This window comes from Psammomys obesus, unplaced genomic scaffold (genome assembly GCF_907164565.1).
Source record: "Psammomys obesus unplaced genomic scaffold, mPsaObe1.curated_primary_1811, whole genome shotgun sequence".
NCBI lineage: Eukaryota > Metazoa > Chordata > Mammalia > Rodentia > Muridae > Psammomys > Psammomys obesus.
In genome coordinates this window covers 1,359,577-1,379,356 of record NW_026594240.1, presented here as the reverse complement: position 1 = coordinate 1,379,356, position 19,780 = coordinate 1,359,577, and the positions used below count along the sequence as shown (strand labels likewise).

The window sequence follows — 19,780 nt, the reverse complement described above, 5'->3', positions numbered from 1 at the left end:
GCTGGCCAGTTTACATTCCTTCAAAGAAGTTGTGTGAGGTCTCCTGCTCTCTCTACATCTTCACCAACACTTCATCTTTCATCTCTGAGTTTTCATAGTTTACTTGTTTGTACAACCATTCCCCTGAGGATGAAGTGGTGTCTCATTGTGGTTTGATTTGCGTTTCCCACATGACTAATGCTTTAGCATCTTTTCTGTATTCTTGTTGTCCACTTGCATATCTTCCGGAAGAAATGTCTGTACAAGTCTGAGGGCCATTTTTAGGTTAGGTTGTCTTTTTCTTGTTGAGTTGTAAGAATTGCAGGTGAACCCAGTGGTCACACTCAATTGGGGGTGGAGGAGGATCTGAAGAGACAATTAAGAGCAAATAATGCTCTTGAGGAGGACTCCAGTGAGTTTGATTCCAAACACCTATATCTGGTGGCTAACAGCTGCCTCAACTACAGCTCCAAGGGATGCAACACTTCTGGTCTCTTCAGGCACTTGCACTCACACGCATAAACACACACACACATACACACACACACCATTTTTGTTTTTTGTTTGTTTTTTTTGAGACAGGGTTTCTTTGTGTAGCTGTGGCTGTCCTGGACTCGATTTATAGACCAGACTGGACTGAAATCTCACAGAGATCTTTCTACCTCTGCCTCCCTGAGTAGTGGTAGCTTGTGCCACCATGTCCAATCCTTTGTTTTAAAGTTTGTTTTGAAACAGTATCTCACTTTGTAGCTCTGGCTCACCTGAATTTGCTATGTATCAGACTGCCCTTGAACTCACTTAGATCTACCTGTCTCTGTCTCTCAAGTACTGCATGTGCCAAGCCCAGCAACTTAGAGGAGATATTTATATAGATTTCTTGGTGCTAAACCCTCACCCAACATGGGAATTGCGTGTATGTTCTCCTACTTTATAGAGACTATTAATTTTGATATGGGGTCTTGCTATATTGCCCAAACAAAATTCTAATTTTCAGTTTTCCTGCCAGCCTCCCAAATAGCTGGGATTGCATAGCAGCAGGGTTTTGTTTTGTTTTGTTTGTTTGTTTGGCTTGTTTTTGGTCTTGGTTTTGATTTTTTTGAGACAGGGTTTCTTTGTGAAGCCTTGGCTGGAACTCTCAGAGATCCGTCCGCCTCTGCCTCACAAGCACTGGAATTAAATGTGTACACCACTATAGCTAGGCTCATAGCAGCACTTTTTAGGGTGGTAAATGTGACATACATATGCAGAAAGGATTGTAAGAGATGTGGAAGAAATAAAGACCATAGTTGTTCAGTTTACAGCCAGAACAATACAGTCAGAAAATATACAATAAAAACAATATAGTCAGAAATTGCCCCAGAGAACAGTGCATTCTCGATGAAACTGGAAAAGGCAAATGGTGCTAGATTAGGTCAGCCCTTAGTGGAAATGGCAAGTGATCTAATGTAGTTCCAGGAAAGCATAATTCTGTCAATGTATCTGCAGCACTAGCAACCTAATCACTTAAAGTGAAACAGCTGAGCCTAAATGCAACCACGCTCTAACGCAGTCAATTACAGTAACATGGCTAAAGGGGATAGAAACAGCAATTACATTAACTTGGCTAGAGCTGAAACCCAATCAACTGAATTGTGCCTTGTCTTCAGAAAAAGGGGAGTCACTGTCTTCAAAGAATCCACCCATCATGATCTGCTTTTTCTAGTGATGTTTTGGGAAACACATTTCTGTCTATCTTTATAAGGTAGCGGATGCAGGTCTGTTACCCATGGAAATTATAGCAGCTCTACTTGTTCACTAAGCAACCTTCTAATTACCACACTTGCTTTCTGAGGTCGCCAATTGTTATAATTACACAATAGAATTGTCCAAAATACTGTGAGATTTTTGTAGACACATGTAAATCAACCATGTGGCTTATATATCCTGCTCTTTTAAGTTAGGGCAGCATAAGTGAGTTCTTTCTTTCTTTTTTCTTGAGACAGGGTTTCTCTGTGTAGCCTTGGATGCCCTGGACTTACTCTGTAGATCAGGCTGGCCTCAAATTCACAGAGATCTGCCTGCCTCTGTCTCCTGAGTGCTGGGGTTACAGGCCTGCACCACCTTTGCCCAGCTGTGAATTCTTTTAAGGTGAATTAATTGACCAAAATTGCTCAAAAATTGAATTTCTAAGTGTTGTGAAAGTTGTCTATTAAATTAAATTATTGTGGTAGTTATTATTAACCCACTAACAAATCAATAAAAGACAGACACCTGATATATATATTATTGATTATTGATTTATATATATATATATAAAGATTTATATATTGGGGGCTGGAGAAATGGCTCAGAGGTTAAGAGCACTGACTGCTCTTCCAGATGGACCTGAGTTCAATTCCCAGCAACCATATAGTGGCTTCCAATCATCTATAGTGAGATCTGATGCCCTTTTCTGATGTTTAGGTGTACATGCAGGCAGTATACTATATATATAATAAATAAGTATTTTCAAAAGATTTATTTTATGTATATGAGGGCATGCCAGAAGAGGGCATCAGACCCCACTGCTCTTAACCACTGAGCCATCTCTCCAGCCCAACCTGACATGTTTTTAATAAGCCTTATTTCACCGGGGCTGGGAAGATATTAAGCCCTTAACTACCTCGTCATCTTCTAGTCCCACATCCCATATTTGCTCTAATCATTACTATCTGGGGTACTTCCCATCCTAAATAGTATAAATACTTGCACATGCTTCCATATGGGGCTGCTTCTCTCCAGCCACAACAATCCTCAGAGTAAACTCCTCCCGGCCACATGGTTATTTGTTACCTAACCCATAACGGTCTCTGCTTCCTTCTTCTTCTCTTTTGTACCTGGGTCTCCCTTCTGTGACCCTTCTGTCCTCCAAGCCCTCAAACATTAGCTCTGCCTACCTCACTCCCGCCCTGCCCAGCTGCATAGACAACTCTATTTAGCCAATCAGGGATATTTTTGGAGAAAAGGTTACACAGTATCATTTGGGTATACATGAGAGAGTGTTGTAGAACAGTAAGAATGAGTGTGCAGGGGGTGGAGTGGGGTGGTGGTGGACCAGACCATGCTGGAACGAAAAGCAGTCAAGCCAAAGCTTAGTTCTCAGTAAAGGAAAACAAGCCAGTCATGTTTCTGTCCAGCCTGACGGTGGAAGAGGTTATTTCTTCTGCTGAGACATAGCAAGAGGTTTGTGTGCTTGTTTTGTTTTCCTGGACTTTAACAGGAGACTGAGAGAAGTAATTCACACAGTCTGGGCTACACAGGTCACCTAGATTGGCTCTGCGCACTCAAATCCCACCTGCTCTGCCCTGGAGAGAGCCGTCATGGGTTGGTCTCAGGCAGCCGTGGCAGAAGAGGAAGCAGCGTTGTGGTCTATAAAACAGCTCCAGCTGCTGGCCTGGACAGGTGGGCTCACACCTTCCACAAGACAACTGCTGAGGACACCTGAGCCTTGGGCTCTAGACTCACATTGCTGGCAAGGAAGGTGTTATAGTTAACATCTTTCTTCCTTTCTTACAAACAATTATTGACTTATTTATCTATTTACTTGTGTATGTATAATGCGTGTATAAGGGTGAGAGGACAATTTCCTGGCAGCATTTTTCTTAACAGATTGAGCCATGTTATTAGTCCCAAGGTAGCATCTTTCTGAACTAATGATTTTTAAACTTTTTTCCTGAGGTATAGTAGTTTTCTTTTTAACACAGGCTATAATGAAACTCAAGACCATAAAAAAAGAAAAATTCCTCAGGTGCCCAAACCTATTGAGCCATCTTATTGGCCTCCCAACATCCGTTTAAAGGAAAGCTTATAAGGCTGGAGAGATCACTCAACAGTTAAGTATGGAGACTGCTCCCGCTAAAGATCCTACTTTGAAAGCCTTGTGTGGTGGCACACACCTGTAATCACAATCTTCAGGAGGCAGAGGCGGGCAGATCTCTGAGTTCAAGACCAGCCTGGACTAGAGAACAAGTTCCAGGACAGCTAGCGCAACGCAGAGAACCCCTGTTTCAGAACAGAAAAAGCAAAACCAAAAACAGAACCCTAAAAACCCTAATTAGATTCCCAGAGCCATCATCAGGTTGTTCAGAAGCCACTTGTAACTCCAGCTCCAGGGCAGCTAGCATCTCCGGCATCTGAACACTGGCATACACCTGAACCCACAGAGAGGCCTCCACATACACATAGCTAAAAGTAATAAAATAAATCTTTTAAAATAAACTTTACATATCAAATCACTGAATTTAATGCTGGTACATGTATGTGGGGGTGTGTGTGCGTTAAGTGGTAAGGATCAAACGTAGGGCCTTGAGCGTGATGCACTGCACTGAGCTACTCCCCAGTCTTTTGAGACAGGGTCTGCCCAGGCTAGGTTGCACCCACTCTATAGCCTAGGCAGACCTTGTACTTTCAAAAAGATAAATGAATATATACGCCAAGTTGGAGTAGCTAGAAAACCTGTTATGGAGCTTGACTTGACATGGGCCTTCGAGAGTAGATCAGGGGACCAACATTACTAGATTTTCAGTAACAAACACTGCATTGACTCATCTGATCCAAAACATGCTCCATGTGCCCCGTTTACCAAGGAGAAACTGAAACTCAGGACTGTAAATAATTTGCCCACATTCACACTGCTGGGAGTTAAGCTGAGGCTCAAACCCAGATGTTTTGTGTGTTCAGATTAGTACAAAGGCCAAGAAGGGATTCGGGTTAGAGAAGCAGCAGGGCAAAGATAGGAGGCTGGGACACAGGGTGCTTCTGAAAGGAGGAAGTGAATAGCTGGGCATTCAGCCTGGGCCTGAGGGTGGGAAGTCCTGGGCAGTTCCACCCCCTGGAGAGGATTGCAATAGTGGGCTGAGGCAGGGTTTCTGGGGTTCCTGAAAGATGACTGAAGTTCATAAGACTGGCACTGTACCCATTCTGTGACTAGCATGAGCCCCTCCCAACAGGGCTGGTATGGGAGAGCTACGGCCTGAGGCTACTTCCTGGAAGTCTAGCTGCCAACACTACATCTGGTCCCCCGAATCAGGCCGCCTCTTGCCTTCAGCTGCCCCAGGTATTTCTTCACCAGTGTGGCCTTTAGACGGAGTGTTCTAAATTCCTGATGCCCCCAAAGCCTCCTGATATCTAAGCATTCATTTCCTAATAGGAATAAGCTATTTTGTTTATTTTTTATTAATTAATTTAGAATGAATTTAAGGAAGAAAGACAGCAAAAGCATGAGGCCCCATGGCCACCATTGTGTCTGTGGTTAGGAAGCAGAGATTTGTTTTATTTTATTTATATTTTAATTTTATTTTATTTGCAGAACTGTGGATCAAACCTATGGCGTCACATACGCAAGAGCTCTGCTACTGAGCTACACACTTAGCCCTGCATTCAGCACTCACCCTGCTAAAGCCGATGATTGATGGTTTCCAAGATAGGGTTTCTGTGTGGCTCTTGGCTGTCTGGACTCAATTTGTAGATCAGGCTGGCCTTGAACTCACAGAGATCCACCTGCTTCTACCTCTCAAGTGCTGGGATCAAAAGTATGTGCCACCACACCTGGCTACTAGAGTATATTTTAATAACATTATGCCCATTCTAAAATAAGGCGCAGAAAGGTTATGTTGCCCAGGGCCACACAGCCAATAATAAATGCCAGGATTGAAACACAGGTAAAAAGATCCAAGATCCTAGGAGAAAAGCAAAAAGGGGGTAAAAAAAAAAATAAATCAAGATGTGGTCCTCAGCTCGTGTGGTAACTGAAGCCTGCAATCCTAGCAGAGCTAAGAACAGGGCCTAGAGTTCAAGGTCAGGCTGAGCTACATACTAAACTCTAGGTCAGGACTACAAAGCAAGACAATGTGTAGAAAAAAAAGAAGGAGGAGGAGGAAGGAAGGAAGGAAGGAAGGAAGGAAGGAAGGAAGGAAGGAAGGAAGGAAGGAAGGAAGGGAAAAAAAAGATAGCAGAAAGAAGGAAAAGAAAACCTAATCCTCATTGTATTAGGATACCTATTTCTTCTGAGTCTAGCTGGAGTTAAGCTCCAAGGCCTTTTTATTTTTCTAGGATTCTTGCTAGCAGAGCCTAGCGTTAGAAAATCCTAGATGCCAAACCCAGGGAAACTGACACCAGCCCTGGGAAGCCTCCAGCTATTTCAGCCTGAGAGGAGAACCCCTTGCCCTCAGAGTGAGTCCTGTGAGAATTCTTGTTTGAGGAAAGGGCCTCCTCTAAGAAACTGGGAAAACCCCATCCTCAGTTAAACTGGAACACAAGGAAAATAACTAATGACCCAGCGGCCTGACTATACTGCATTACCTAGCATCAGTTTAGACTACCCCCACTCCCGGCTTCAGCAAGGGGAGCTTCACTGTTTCCTGGTCCCAGCGTCCTTCCCCACCTCCCCCATCTGGGCAACCGCCCTGCTCTGCTGCGTAGGATAACGCCCAGCCCTCCCCCTGGCCCCCTGTGGCTGCCTCCCTTTCCGTCTGTTGAGAGAGGAAGCCAGGGGGTGGCGGGCGCAATGCTGTGGGGCACTGATAAAAGGCCAGTCCTATCCCCGCCCTCTGGGGCCACTGCGGTCACACCAGTAGGCAAGCCGGCAAGGCAGCCAGTTCCCTGTGGGACCCACGGCCCTCCCCTGGTCCCACCTCTACCCACCCCGCCCTGCTCACCCTTCTCGGGAAGCTGGTTGCATAATCCAGTGGTGTGTTTGGCAACACGGCTTGTGGCTTGACCTGATGCTGAAGGTGGTGTGCACACACGGAGTGGGGGTGGACAGGGGTGACAGCTTAACCATTTAGGGGTAGGTGAGTAGCAAAAATGGAAAATGGGAAAGCGATGTGGCCTCTGTCCTGTCCGCATTCTGTCCCTGCTACCTTTGTTGAAGTGAAGCGTTTTGGAGGCAGGAAAATCTTATTGACTGTTACTTGGCCAAGTCTAAGCAGCCCACTCAGGGAGCACCTTCCTTACACCCTGCAGATTGTAAGTCAAGCAAAAGAGACTTGGGTGGACATAAGGAATCTGGGAGAGGGGAGATAAAGGAAATCCCCTTCTCCCTGGGGTGAGGTGAGCTGGAGGCAGAACACAGCTCCACCTTAGGAGGGGGTGAGGTGAACAGGGGCTGGAGGCTGCCCACTTAGCTCATCATACCTGGCCACACCCCAACAAATAAGGAGTAAAAAGACTTTAAAAGCTTCAGGGCGGGCCTGCAGGAGAGAGCACACTCTCTCTGGTTTGATTCTCAGAGTTCCCTGTTCTTCAGCCCCTGCCAAACTTCATAGGCCTCCCTATCCCAGATCCCAGGGTCTGGGACAGCTTGCCACTAGGTGACATCCCCAGTCCCTGAGGTCCTTAGGCTTGTCATTTACTTGTCACCTCAAGCCTACTCCAGGAAGTTCAAAATATCTATATTTTATGCTTCAGTATACTCATTTTGCCAGACTACTCTTTCCTTCTTTCTCTATAGCCCAGATTCACTGGAAAGCCTTGCTAGAATTTCACTAAGTAGAATTTATTTCTTTCATTCCTTAGGGCTTAATATAGACATTTGGTTTTGTTTTATTTTGTTTTGTTTTTGAGACAGTCTTACTATGTAGCCGTGGCTCACCTGGAACTTAATGTAGAGCTTAGGCTGGTCTGGAACTTGCAGTGATTATTTTTTTTTTTTTTGTCTTTGCTCCATAAATCCTGAATTCATAAGCATGTGCCACTACACCCAGCATTTTTCTGTTTTAAACAGTCTTTTATTATGTATCACATGCTGCCTTAGAATTCACTATGTAGCCCAAGTTGGCCTTAAAATCTGCCTTTTAGCTGGGCACAGCAGCACACTCCTTTAATCCCAGCACTCAGGGAGGCAGAGACAGGTGGATCTGTGTGAGTAAGAGGCCAGCCTGGTCTATAAATCAAGTCCAGGACACCAAAGCTACACAGAGAAACCCTGTCTAAAAAAAAAACCAAAAACCAAACCAAACCAAACCAAAACATCTCTGTCTTCCTGCCTCTGCCTCCCAAGTGCTGGGTTTTCAGGTATGTGTCATCATGTCCACGGGCTATACATCAGACTGTGTGAAAACATGGGCATTCTTAGTCATATTTGTATTTCTGGAGTAGAAAGAAATATTTTTGAATGAATTAAGGTGAAGGTCTATGTACGTATCTGAAATGCCACACATTGTTCGTAGACTGTCTGTAACCTTATATCAGTATATAACCAACTGCATATATGTGTGTGTGTGTGGCCATCACTACCTCCTATCCCCTGTGAGGACCCAAGTAAGTGTGCGACTGCATGTGTGTGACCTAAAGTCAGCCCCATCCCACATGCTGTGAAGTCATTGGCTTACCTCCTGTCCCACATGAACCATGCCGTGCAGCTGTGGGGGCCTGTGATCCGGATGGAATGCAGAGCACTCCGCCTTGGGTCTGGCTGAGTGTGAGCAATCTCAGCCGCGCTAGCTTGACGGGAGGCTACTTGTGATATCAGCATCATTACTGGCTTGACTGTGTTGCCAGGTTGTGGAGGACAGTGGGGAGAATTAGAGCGGCCAGAGAGGAGGTTTGTGTGATGGAACAGTTGGGGAGCTCCCAGCAGCTGCTGTTCATGCTCCAGGACAGATATCCCCATTTTTCTAATAGCAAGCAAAGTCCGAGCCAAAGGGCTTGCCGAATGACAGTGCTACCCTGGAGTAGCCACTCCTCTGCTTCCTGCCTATTTTGTTATTTTATTTTGTTTTCCCTTGTTCGCTTTGTTTTGTTTTTCAGAGACAGGGTCCCATGTACTGCAGGCTGGTCTCAAACTCACTAAGTAGCTAAGGATGATACTGCTCTTTTTTCCTCCACCTCCTGAGTGCTGGGGTTAGAGGTCTTTTGCCAAACCCAGCTTGCTTCTGATCTGTAAATGTTTCCAAAGTAAGTTGAATATCAGTGAGGAAAATAATAGAGAAAAAGTGTAAGATGCACTAATCAGAGCCTAAGTTAGACAAAAAGGGTGTAGCTCCCTTGAGCTGAAAGTTACTAAAGTGGACACAGTGAGCGTGCCCACAACTCCAGCACTGTGGAGGTGAAGAGGACAGGCTGGCCTTGGCTACCCCATCTCAAAAGACCCTATTACAAAACGAACGAAATAACCTGAAAAACACTAACACTGAGGAGGAAGGCAGACTTTCCTTCCAGAGAGAACTTGCAGCTACTGGAGGATGAGACTTCTGGGAGGGTGCACTGGCCTGACTCGTAGCTGTGTGTACCTGGGGATGAACCTAGTGTTACTCACAGGTTCTGGTCAGGAAGAAAGAAGGTCCCTTTTAGGGCGACTAATAATCATCCTCCGACAGGACAGCCTCCCACCTAAAGACTCATTGGCAATAAATAAATAAATAAACGTGGCCCAAAAAGAAGCCTTTGTTCTAGAGCATCTGAGGCCGGGGTGGGTGGGAGGTGGAGAGGCTACATGTAAGAGAATACCTTTAAGCAGCTAGCAACCCTTCACCCCAAAATACCTCCCTGGAGCTCAGGCTCTCTACAAGTGAAGGATGTTACCCTAGGCAGATTGGACTCAGACACGTGGTCCTCTGCCTTACTATGACTCAGTTTCCCTGTCTGTGCCTAACAACCAGCACCTGGAAGATTAGGGCTCACTTGTGAATGGACCATAGGCTGTGAAGAAGTCAGCCCAGACAGGGAGCACACAGTACTGGACCAGCTGGAGAGGACCGGGTGCCCCCCGCGGCCCTAGAGAGGCGAGGGGGGCGGGGTGCAGGCAGAAACCACACCGGGCTCAAGTTTCCTCTCTTGGCCAGAAGGGGCAGAAGGAGAGGAGGGCCAGGGGGAAAGGGAAGGGGTGGAGGAAACACTGCTAACTCCGGTGAGGGCTTGGGAGAGAACGCAGTGCGCCCGCTTCTACCGGGGCCAACCCCTGCTCCGTGCCCAGCCATGGCCCGGGGGCGGGGCTCGGCCCTCGGTGGTGCTCAGAGGCAGCGCTCAGCGCTCGGGAGCTGTCAGCTCTGAGTAAACCTCCCAGGGACACTACCTGCAGCTTCATCTCTCTCCTTGTCCGACTTGGAATCCGCCACAGGTGCCTGAAAGGCGAGTAGGGGAGAAAGGCCTCGCTGGGCTCTGGGAAGGGCAGGCTGGGCAGGTGGAGGAGGTGCTGAGAGGAACACCTACCTTTTTGTCTGGATGTTTCTAAGACATCTTCTTAGACTGTCCCTCGTGTAGGGAACTGATAACTTTGGGGTAATACTACTTGGAGACAGTTTGGAGATAATTTTGGATGGCTTTCTGGATATTCTGGGATCCTTGGGGTGGGGACCACAGGCACCCAGGAGGAGCAGGAGAATGACTAGGAGGAACCTTTCATGGCCTCCTGCCTGGTGGAGGTAGCAGGCTCCAGTAATATGGTACTACCCTGTACCCTTCCCACAATATTCTGCAGCCCCAGCCATCCAAGATTTGGGAGAAACAAAGGAACAGTAGCTGTTGGATGTCTGGATTTCTGAGAAGCCTTGCTACAGCAAAGGTAGATGACTGGATGAATTGAGTTCTTGCTGGTTGCCTCTGCCCCTCTGCAGTCCTGGGGCAGTAAAGCTAAGATGAACCTGCAAAGAGGAGGACATTCAACCCCAGTGAAAATGCTCCTATGGGAATCCGGGGCTGCTTGTAGCAGGAGGTTGAAGGGCTACAGGAGAGAAGCCCTCCTGGGCTGCAGCCTCTACTTACTGCTTCCAACAAACCAGAGTTTAGGTTCTAGGGATAATGTCACAGGAGAGCAGAAATTTGTTCCCAAGCGTCACGTGAGTCATGCATGTTCCTGGGGAGTCATGCATGTTCCTAAGCTCTCATGGCTCAAATCTTTTTTTCTTCCCTCTTCATTCTACTGGTTTCTCTGTTTCACCTCTGGGTGCCTCTCAGTTTTGGGAAGTTCTCCCTAATCTTTGTAACTAGGTTGCTTACCTGGTGATTTACACACCAAGTTTTACTCATATCTCCCTAATCCTTCCATTGTCTGTGTTGATACCAGGAAAGATGGAGTAACCTAACAAGCCTCAATGAAGCACCCTGAGGCAAACTCCCTGTTAAAGAAGTTAAAAGTCCTGAGCTAGCAGTGGAAGTTAAAATATCTTCCTTTCCCACCTCTCCAAATGATTCCGTATCCTTAGTCAGAAACCTTAATATTCTGTGAAGTCCTAGGGATCATGAGTTTTTTGGAAGATTCTAAGGATGTAACTTAGTGGTAGGCCTGGCACTCTACCACTCAAGGCTCTGGGTTGGTCTGGAGGGAGGGAAAAATGAGGGAGAAAGGAAGAGAGAACAGAGTGGGTAGAATTACCAGAGGGAATAGGAAAGATAAAAGTTAGTTTCTGCAGTTGGTTCAAATTCTACCTGATCCACAGTGTTAAGGACTAAAAAGAATAACCAGCCATGTGGCTTCAGTAGTTGTACAACCTGAAGAGGAGCTCTAAACTGTACAACAAGAGCTGCTTTTGCTGAAGACAGGGGCCCCTGGAAGCCTAGCCCACATTCCCTGCCTCTTTTCAGTACCCTTTCTGCTGTTCTATTTGTCTGGCTTCTAGTCTGTCCTACTGGCTATAAGCTTGCTGGCCCTCTGAAAGGAAAGCTCCCATGACCCAAAGGGCCTATGCCTGATGCAAACCAATGGTCCAGTAATTTCCTTTATAAGCTTCTTCTCAGCCTCTAGCCTCTTTCTGCCCCATCTGCCCTCTCATTTTCTTGTCCCAGAAAGAGGGAGGAGACCTACCTCCATTTCTTTATGGGAAAGGGATGATAGTCTAGCCTGTAGCTAGATGGGTTTGTAGCTAGATGAAGACTGTGGAGCATTTGCTGTTCTATTTTCTGACTTTGTGTTTTGTTCCTGCAAATTCTTCTAGCTGTGTGTTTCTTGCGGTAAGATTGGCCTCTCACCTCAGTGTCTAGGGCACTGTTGTTCTTAGACAGCTACACATGAATTCAGTCCAGCCTGGATGGCCTTCAGGAATGTTTTCCATATATCCCAGGTGAATGTAGTAAGGTTTGTTCCCTCTCACAGCACAGAGCTAGAGGTTCTCTAGTCCTGTCTCCATTTAATTGGAGACGAGACTGTGATGCAATTTGTCCAAGGTCGTCTTGAAGACTGGAGAACCTTGCCTGCTAGGGTAAGATCTTCGTATTGCACCTCAGATTCAGACCCAGGAAGACAGAAGAGACAGAGAGAGGTACAGTGGATGAAGAACTACGAGGCAATCATATATAGGCCTACCCATCCCCAAACTCCTTCTTCATTCACTCTGCCTTTGGGCAATTTCCGTCAGAACCTGGGTGGGGAGGGTGGAGTTCCGGTGTTGAAATGGCATCCTGGACAGACAAAAACACCCCACCCATTCTACCTATTGGTCAAAGGCCTGTGCCTATATCAACTCCTATTTCTGGGGATGGCAGAGGGTGGAGGCAGGGCCTCAGGCAGATCAGCTGTTAAAAGGACACTTGGTAGTGGCTGTACATTTTGTGGTGGGTCCAAGAGGGGTCTCAGTAATGAATAGCAGGAATGGTCTATCTTTGTGGTGGGTGATGTAAACTCATACAATCGGAGGTCATCCAGCCCCATCAACTGGTCTTCTGCAAGATGCTTCCTTTATTTATATGGCGTGTAGTGTGGTTGTACATATATGTACATGCTGTGCTGTGTCTGGTCCTGAGAAATCAGGAGAACCTTGCCAAGTCTACTTGGACTCTACTTTTGGACACAAAGAAACAGATTCACATAGAAATGGGTATCAGGGAATATGGAGGCAGGATGAAGAGAGAAGTAGACCAAGAGGAGATGATGACAGCAAGAGTTTGCAGAGACTGTCCAGGCAGTAAGGGATTCTCCCAGTTTAAGTTGTTTAACCCCCTGGCTTTACAACTGGGAGAACTGACCAGGAACAGTATGGTATTTTGCCCAACACCACACTGCTGCTTTGTGGCAAAGCTGAAGCTAGAGCCCAGACAAAGAAGGGGGCTGAAGCCGGGCTCAGTGGTGCACGCCTGTAATCCCAGCAGCACTCAGGAGGCACAGGCAGGCAGATCTCTGTCAGTTTGAGGCCAGTCTGGTTACAAAGCAAGTCTAGGACAGCCAAGCCTACACAGAGGATCCCTGTCTTGAAAAATCAAAATCAAAAGAAGAAGAAGAAGAAGAAGAAGAAGAAGAAGAAGAAGAAGAAGAAGAAGAAGAAGAAGAAGAAGAAGAAGAAGAAGAAGAAGAAGAAGAGGCTGTAAAGGAAGGATGGACAGTACTTGAGGGCTCAAAGAGATATTGCTCAGAAAAGAGTCTGAGACATTATGGGAATGTGCTGAGGTAGACTGCCTATAGCGGTATGGACTGTGGACAGCCAGAACCTTGGGAACCAAGGGACCTAGAAAGCAGTAAGGAATGTGATCATGTTCTAACTTGCCACTTCTCAGCTTGGGCTTCAGTGTATGCCTCCTACCCCTTTACAGGGTCTTTATGAAGCCCAGGCTGATAAGCTATGCTTTTAAAACACCAGCACAATTCTTGACAAGTGCTTGCTAAATCTTTGTTGTGTGTTGACCTTGGAAGAAAAAGGGGCCATGGTTATGTGGGGAGGGACATGGCCGCGTGACCTGGTTGGGATACAGGGTAGAGGTCCAGTGTCTCCTGGAGCCCATTCCTCTGCTGCTTGCAGCTGATAAACCTCTTATCTGGCCTAAGCAGGGCAGCCCAGAGTAAGCATGGGAGGAGAGGGAAGGGCTGCTATCACCAGCAGGCCTGGGCCCTATCTCAGAGAAGGGGAGGCCTGTCTGCCTGGCACTTCCCACAACACACTCCTTGGGGATCCCAAGCACTCACATCTTGGGAAGAAAAGGTTGGGCTGAAGTACTAGGTGTGGTGGCACACACCATTGACTCCAGCACTTAGGAGGCAGAGGCAGGTGGATAAGTTAGAGGTCTGGTCATACAACGAGTTCCAGGACAGTGAGAGATGCATGCTGTGACCCTGTTTCAGAAAAACAACAAAAGGCTCAGACCCTAAAACTGAGGACCCAAGAGGAAGGCAAGGATGACTCTTGATGTTTTCATCCAGAAAGAGAGCTAAACTTCAATCCCAAAGCCTCAAAAGATTGGAGTTTGTTTCTGGATAGAAACACCATTTCTAGGGAGTAAGAGAAGGCATCTTGTCTGAGAAAAAGTAAAGATGCCTACTGTGTGCCCAGAGGACTGACTGTGCCCAGCGGGTGAAAAGACCTTCTACAGGGTGGTTGATGGCAGGAGTGGTCTACTGACAATGCTCAGGAGATTCTGCACAGGGACAGGATAAGCTTTCCATCTGGCAGGAGCTACTCTAACACTTTTCTTCCTTCAACATAGGCTGCTGGAGCCCTTTATGCTTCGGGGTGACTGGGGCCAGCAGCTGGCACAGTAGGATGCGCCCGTGCTCTCCTCAGCAGAACAGGAACAGGTTGTCACAGCTGGGAGACATGGAACTGACTTGGCAAGAGATCATGTCCATTACTGAGCTTCAGGTGAGTGTGGGATGGGCCCTTAGGGAGGTAGGGGCTCTGGCCTGGACAGAGGCAGAGTAGAGGGGGCAATGAGGGACACTGGGGGAAGGGAAGGATCTGGCTGAGGCTGTGGGCTCCTGTCCAGCTGCTCTGCCCCTCTCTTTTTATCTTCTCATCTGATCTGCTTTTCTTCCAGCACTGCCCATCTTCCCTCATTACCACCCCTCACCCTTAGCAACAAACTTTTTTCCTCCAGGTAGCAGAGTCTTAGTTAAAGGGCCTCAGAAAGGGAGAGAGACTGCCGGGGTCCTCTCTTCCTGAATGTTGGACAAAGGGGTGTCTGTTGGTCTAACAATGGTGCCTTTGTCCTCAGCTGGACTTGGGCAGGATTGCTCCCCTACGTAAGTGGGGGCCTTGTCTGTGACATGTGTTCTCCTCTTCAGTGCACCTGGGCTTGGACAGAGGGCTAACCCTAGCCTGCCCCCACCTCAGGCCTGACAGCCTTAGGATCTGCCCTAGACCCTCCTTCCGCACACTCGCTCCCTCTGCTGGGCACCCAGGGAATGGCAGGGCTCTGAATTTGACCCTTTGACCCTAGATAACCACAGCAGGAAAAGGTTTTGAGGGTCCATCTTTGATAATAGCTTTGTCTTCCTGAAGAGAATAAAGGAACAGGAGCCATTTGGCCCAGTAAGAGCTTCTACTTGTGAGGAGACAATAAATACTTCAATGTCTTCACTGTGAGGTTGTCTTCTTTGAGGTCTCAACACAGTGACTACTTATTCCTGCTTAAACTGCCTTTTTCCTCCTCACTACTTTTTTCTTCCTCTCTCCAGAGTGCTGGTGTTAATGGTGTGTGCTACCAGGTCCCAGACCCGGCTTCTCTATGTAGTCCTTGCTATGCTGGAACTGACTCTGTAGACCAGGTTAGCCTGGAACTCAGAGATTGGCCTGCCTCCTGAATGCTAGGATCGAAGGCATGCACCAGCACAGCCCAGTCTATCTTCTAAACTCTTCTTTCTTTGCAGGGTCTGAACGCTCCAAGTGAGCCATCCTTTGAGGCCCAAGCACCCACCACATACCCTGGGCCACTGCCACCTCCAACATACTGCCCCTGCTCGGTTCATCCAGATGCAGGCTTCTCCCTCCCACCGCCACCATACGAGCTCCCAACACCCACTGCCCATGTCCCAGACCTCCCATACTCCTATGGCAACATGGGCATACCGGTGTCGAAGCCACTCACCCTTTCAGGCCTGCTCCACGAGCCCCTCCCAGAACCCTTAGCTCTCTTGGACATTGGGCTGCCGGTGGGACAACAGAAGCCCCAAGAAGACCCGGAATCTGACTCAGGATTATCCCTCAACTACAGTGACGCGGAATCTCTTGAGCTAGAAGGCGCAGAGGCTGGCAGACGGCGGAGCGACTATGTGGACCTGTACCCGGGGGAGTACACTTACTCATTGATGCCTAACTCGTTGGCCCACCCCAACTATTCTTTGCCGCCCACTGAGACACCCCTGGCCATAGAGTCCGCCGGCCCTGGGCGAGCGAAGTCTGCTGTCCGTGGGGAGGCGGGGAGCCGGGACGAACGGCGGGCCCTGGCCATGAAGATTCCCTTCCCTACGGACCAGATCGTCAACCTGCCAGTAGACGACTTTAATGAGCTGTTGGCACAGTACCCGCTAACGGAGAGCCAACTGGCTCTAGTCCGGGACATCCGACGGCGGGGCAAGAACAAGGTGGCGGCCCAGAACTGTCGCAAGAGAAAACTGGAAACCATTGTGCAGCTGGAGCGGGAACTGGAGCGGCTGGGCAGTGAAAGGGAGCAGCTTCTCAGAGCCCGCGGTGAGGCCGACCGCACTCTGGAGGTCATGCGCCAACAGCTGGCAGAGCTGTACCATGACATTTTCCAGCATCTTCGTGATGAATCCGGCAACAGTTACTCACCAGAGGAATATGTACTACAACAGGCTGCTGATGGAGCCATCTTTCTGGTACCCCGTGGGACGAAGATGGAGGCCACAGATTGAGCTGGCCTAGAGAGGCAGACACTGGTGCTAGGGACTCCCTCATTCCCTTCTGATAAAGGTACCCCCACCCCCAGAACAAGAGGGCAGATGCAACCTTGGCATTTGGAATTTCCAAGGTGTGCTTGTTGAGGCTCACCTGGAGGCCAGGTGAGTGCTAACTTCCCATAAAGAGCTGTGCAGAAATAGCTCTCCATGTGTCGTCTTTGAGGGTGATAGACCCAAACTGTCTCAGGAACCAGTTTGTTGGGGGAAGGGAAATCTTAAGCTCTTAAGAAATTTGGGCGCGAGCAACATAACCTACCCATCTTCAACCCTCTTTCCAGTTAGGAGCTATGAGGAACCCCAGTCCTCGGTGGCCCCAATTCATAAATGCCAAGAGCTGCCAAAGCTGGCTCCATCCTGTGGAAGGTTTCTGGAGATAGAACTCTCACAAATGCTTTTTGTCCTGCTTACCTTAGATCTGATAGGCCAGAGAGCTTTTGAAGGCCAAGGGACTGTTCCTAACTGGAATGAGTTTGATTAGATTTGCAACATTGCACACCAAGCCTTGGTAAGACCTGCTCCATTCAGGTATGCAATGAAGGTGGGCCAGCATTTCCACCTTGTGAGACAGGGCCTCCACTTCACACATAAATTTGCCTGTCTTCAGAGTGCTGGAACTAAAGATGTCCCCATACCCAGCCTTTTTGATGTTCAGTTTATGTGACTAAATGTACATACCATTTTAGTGCAGGAGCCTAAAGGTGTCCCTTTGATGTTTGATGGGCGGTAGAACTGCAACCCTGTGCCACACATCCAGCTCAAAATGTCTTTTAACTTTGAATACAAAGTTATCAGCACAATGAAAGCCTCTAATCCCAAAGTACAGGCAGGGTTGCCTCAGCTATAGGGTGAAACTTTGTTGCAAAACAAAAACTGGGTGCTGGAGGTTGTGGCGGTGCAGGCCTCTAATCTCAGCAGTTGGATCTTTGACCTACAAATTCAGAGTCCAGGGCTGTCTAAACCCAAATTGGGAGGCACACACCTTTAATACCAGCACTTGGGGGCAGACAGGCTGACCCCAGTTTCAGCACAGCCTTCAAAAACAATGAAGATGTTTTTCTTGTGTCTAACATTTATGCTGTTTTTAGTTTTCCCTTTTAAGATGGAGGCAGAGGCAGGCAGACCAGTGAGTCTGAGGCCTGCCTGGTCTACAGAGTTCCAGGACAGGAAAGGCTACAGAAAAAAAAAAAAAAAAAGCTGGAGGCAGTAAAAGGAACAGGTTGGAGGTAAAGTTCTCCAGGAATAAACCCCGTGATTCAGCTTTGAAAGGTTCTTGGGGAACTTAATAGTTCATATCCCAATACATTAACAGATGCATCTAAAATTTAATATAAGGGACTCTAGTCCAGATTATTAACTCAAGAGTCTCTAGTTCATAAACAGCCATTTCCCAAGCTCAAATTTGGAAGTGGGATAGAACCTAGAATCAAGCTCCATGCCACAAAGTCAGACAAGAAACAGAAGTTCATCAAACAATTTATTAAAAAAAAAAAAAAAAAAAAAAAAAAGTAGCCATCCACAAAATTGAATGATGTTCAGCAATGTAGCTAAAACCTAACTGCATGGCAGTGAGAATGAGGTACAGTGGCCCAGAATAAAGGCTGCTCTCTTAAGGATGTTCCTGCAAGGGAGGAAAAAAAAGTTATGCAGCTCTACCCAGTGAATTCCACAATTGTATATACTCCTGGTAATAACACCTCTTGGTTTTAAAGTGCAGCTTAAAAAAAAAAAAAAAAATCACAGATCACAAAAACTTACCTTTTAGCCAACAACTTCTGTCTTTTAAAAAATTTTTTTACAACAGCGGTTAAGCCTTGTAGCAGATTCCTCCCTAGAAAAGTAAACAACCTTTAGAACTAGCCTTTTGAGGCCAATTCCCATCTTTAAGCTACCCCCACCCCCTCCCATTAACAATCCACCCACCCTCCCACCATCTTGGGGTAATGTGTCTAATATTACTTTGAGCCATTGCTTTAAGGAAATGGGTCAAAGGACGGTTAAATAAAATTAAAGGGCCAAATGCATCTTCACAATAGAAATGTGTTTACTTCCTTCAAGTAGGATTAATAGGGCATTAATTAAAATAATTCATCTCCAGAAAAACCAAGTGTAGCTTAATTGGACTAGTTTTGGCTCAATATATTACAAGAAATCCAACAGAAAATTGGACTTTACAACTATATGGATGTAAGTAAAATCTGTTCTTACCTAGCAGCATAGCAATAAACCTTTCCTTCTGGCTCTGACTGCTAGTCCTAAGAGTCAGGTGTGCCTTACTCTCGTCTGCCTCCTTCCTTGCGGTGGTCACTCAAACTTCACTCCCTCCTAGCTCTCAGGGAGGTGTCGTGGCCTGCCCCTGGCTTATCTGTACTCCACATACCACAAAGTGTCTACTCTCAGCTGCGGGTTCTGAGCTCGGAGCCATTCGCGCTATGCTTGCTAGCAGTTCCTAGTAGCTGAACATCTCCTGGATCTTTAAAGGCATTCTCCCGATTCCTGAGGTATCTGCAAACTCCCTCAACAGTTAAGGTTCCGCCTGATATTGCAAACTCAGCCAGTATCATGGAGCTACCATCCATGCTCCCCCACCCCCACTTCCCACCTCCCCACCCCCTCCCCCACCAAAACTTCCAAGCAATATACCCATGATTTGGAGTACACAGTCCTATGGCAAACAAACATCTATGCTACCCAGTACAATGGCACTTAAAAGGGCAAATGGGAAGCTCAAAAGGATCTATGCACAAATAACAATTATTAAATAGTAACTGTTTTGAACTCATTTCTATACAATTAACACTTAAGGACAGTAGTGTGAAGGAAAACTGCCGTTATAATAATAAAAGCACAGAAAAATTGTCGATTACATTACTAATTTAAACTTTAAACAGATGAACTAAAACCTTGAGGCATACCCACCCACAACCCAGTTAAGCTGCAGTTTTCCTTCACTGTAACCTGCACTTATGGCAATTAAGAGTTCTTACTAATAATTGTCAGTTTTATAAGATGCCCCAACACTTCTAATCTCTGGACTCAAGGGGTGGCATTAACCAGCAGTTGGTTTCTACGCTGGCAGAGCTTTGAACTTGGACTGTGGTAACAAACAACATTTATCAGGGGTATTGGGTAGGGAAGTCCAAATCTCTGCCAGTCCCAAATCCATACAGTTGTCATTCCATTCAAGAGAATTAAATCGTTTATTGATTACACATGATAATGGATGAT

General features: G+C 46.9%; 2 protein-coding genes across 4 annotated transcripts in view; one reads left to right on the top strand and one right to left on the bottom strand.

The window, feature by feature from the left end:
- Positions 1-9,914: 9,914 nt before the first annotated feature.
- Positions 9,915-16,516, top strand: Nfe2 (nuclear factor, erythroid 2). Its single transcript, XM_055618278.1, has 3 exons — positions 9,915-10,065; positions 14,344-14,498; positions 15,506-16,516. The coding sequence occupies exons 2-3, from the start codon at positions 14,400-14,402 to the stop codon at positions 16,508-16,510; spliced, it is 1,104 nt and encodes a 367-aa protein (XP_055474253.1). The 5' UTR covers positions 9,915-10,065; positions 14,344-14,399; the 3' UTR covers positions 16,511-16,516.
- Positions 16,121-19,780, bottom strand: part of Hnrnpa1 (heterogeneous nuclear ribonucleoprotein A1) — an 8,034-nt gene continuing 4,374 nt past the window's right edge. For 2 of the 3 annotated variants that reach the window (XR_008721424.1, XR_008721426.1), the window contains 2 exons: positions 18,311-18,383; positions 18,017-18,173 (listed from right to left, as the gene is read on the bottom strand). The gene's annotated coding sequence lies outside the window, so the exon portion shown is untranslated. Of the gene's footprint in view, positions 16,517-18,016; positions 18,174-18,310; positions 18,384-19,780 lie in introns of those variants that run through there. The other variant, XR_008721425.1, reaches the window with a different exon arrangement.

Excerpts from the sequence above, each read along its gene's own strand:
- Nfe2 (XM_055618278.1), top strand. The coding sequence starts at position 14,400 with ATGCGCCCGTGCTCTCCTCAGCAGAACAGGAACAGGTTGTCACAGCTG. Across the intron at positions 14,499-15,505 it reads TGTCCATTACTGAGCTTCAG|GGTCTGAACGCTCCAAGTGA; the intron begins GTGAGTGTGGGA and ends CTTTCTTTGCAG.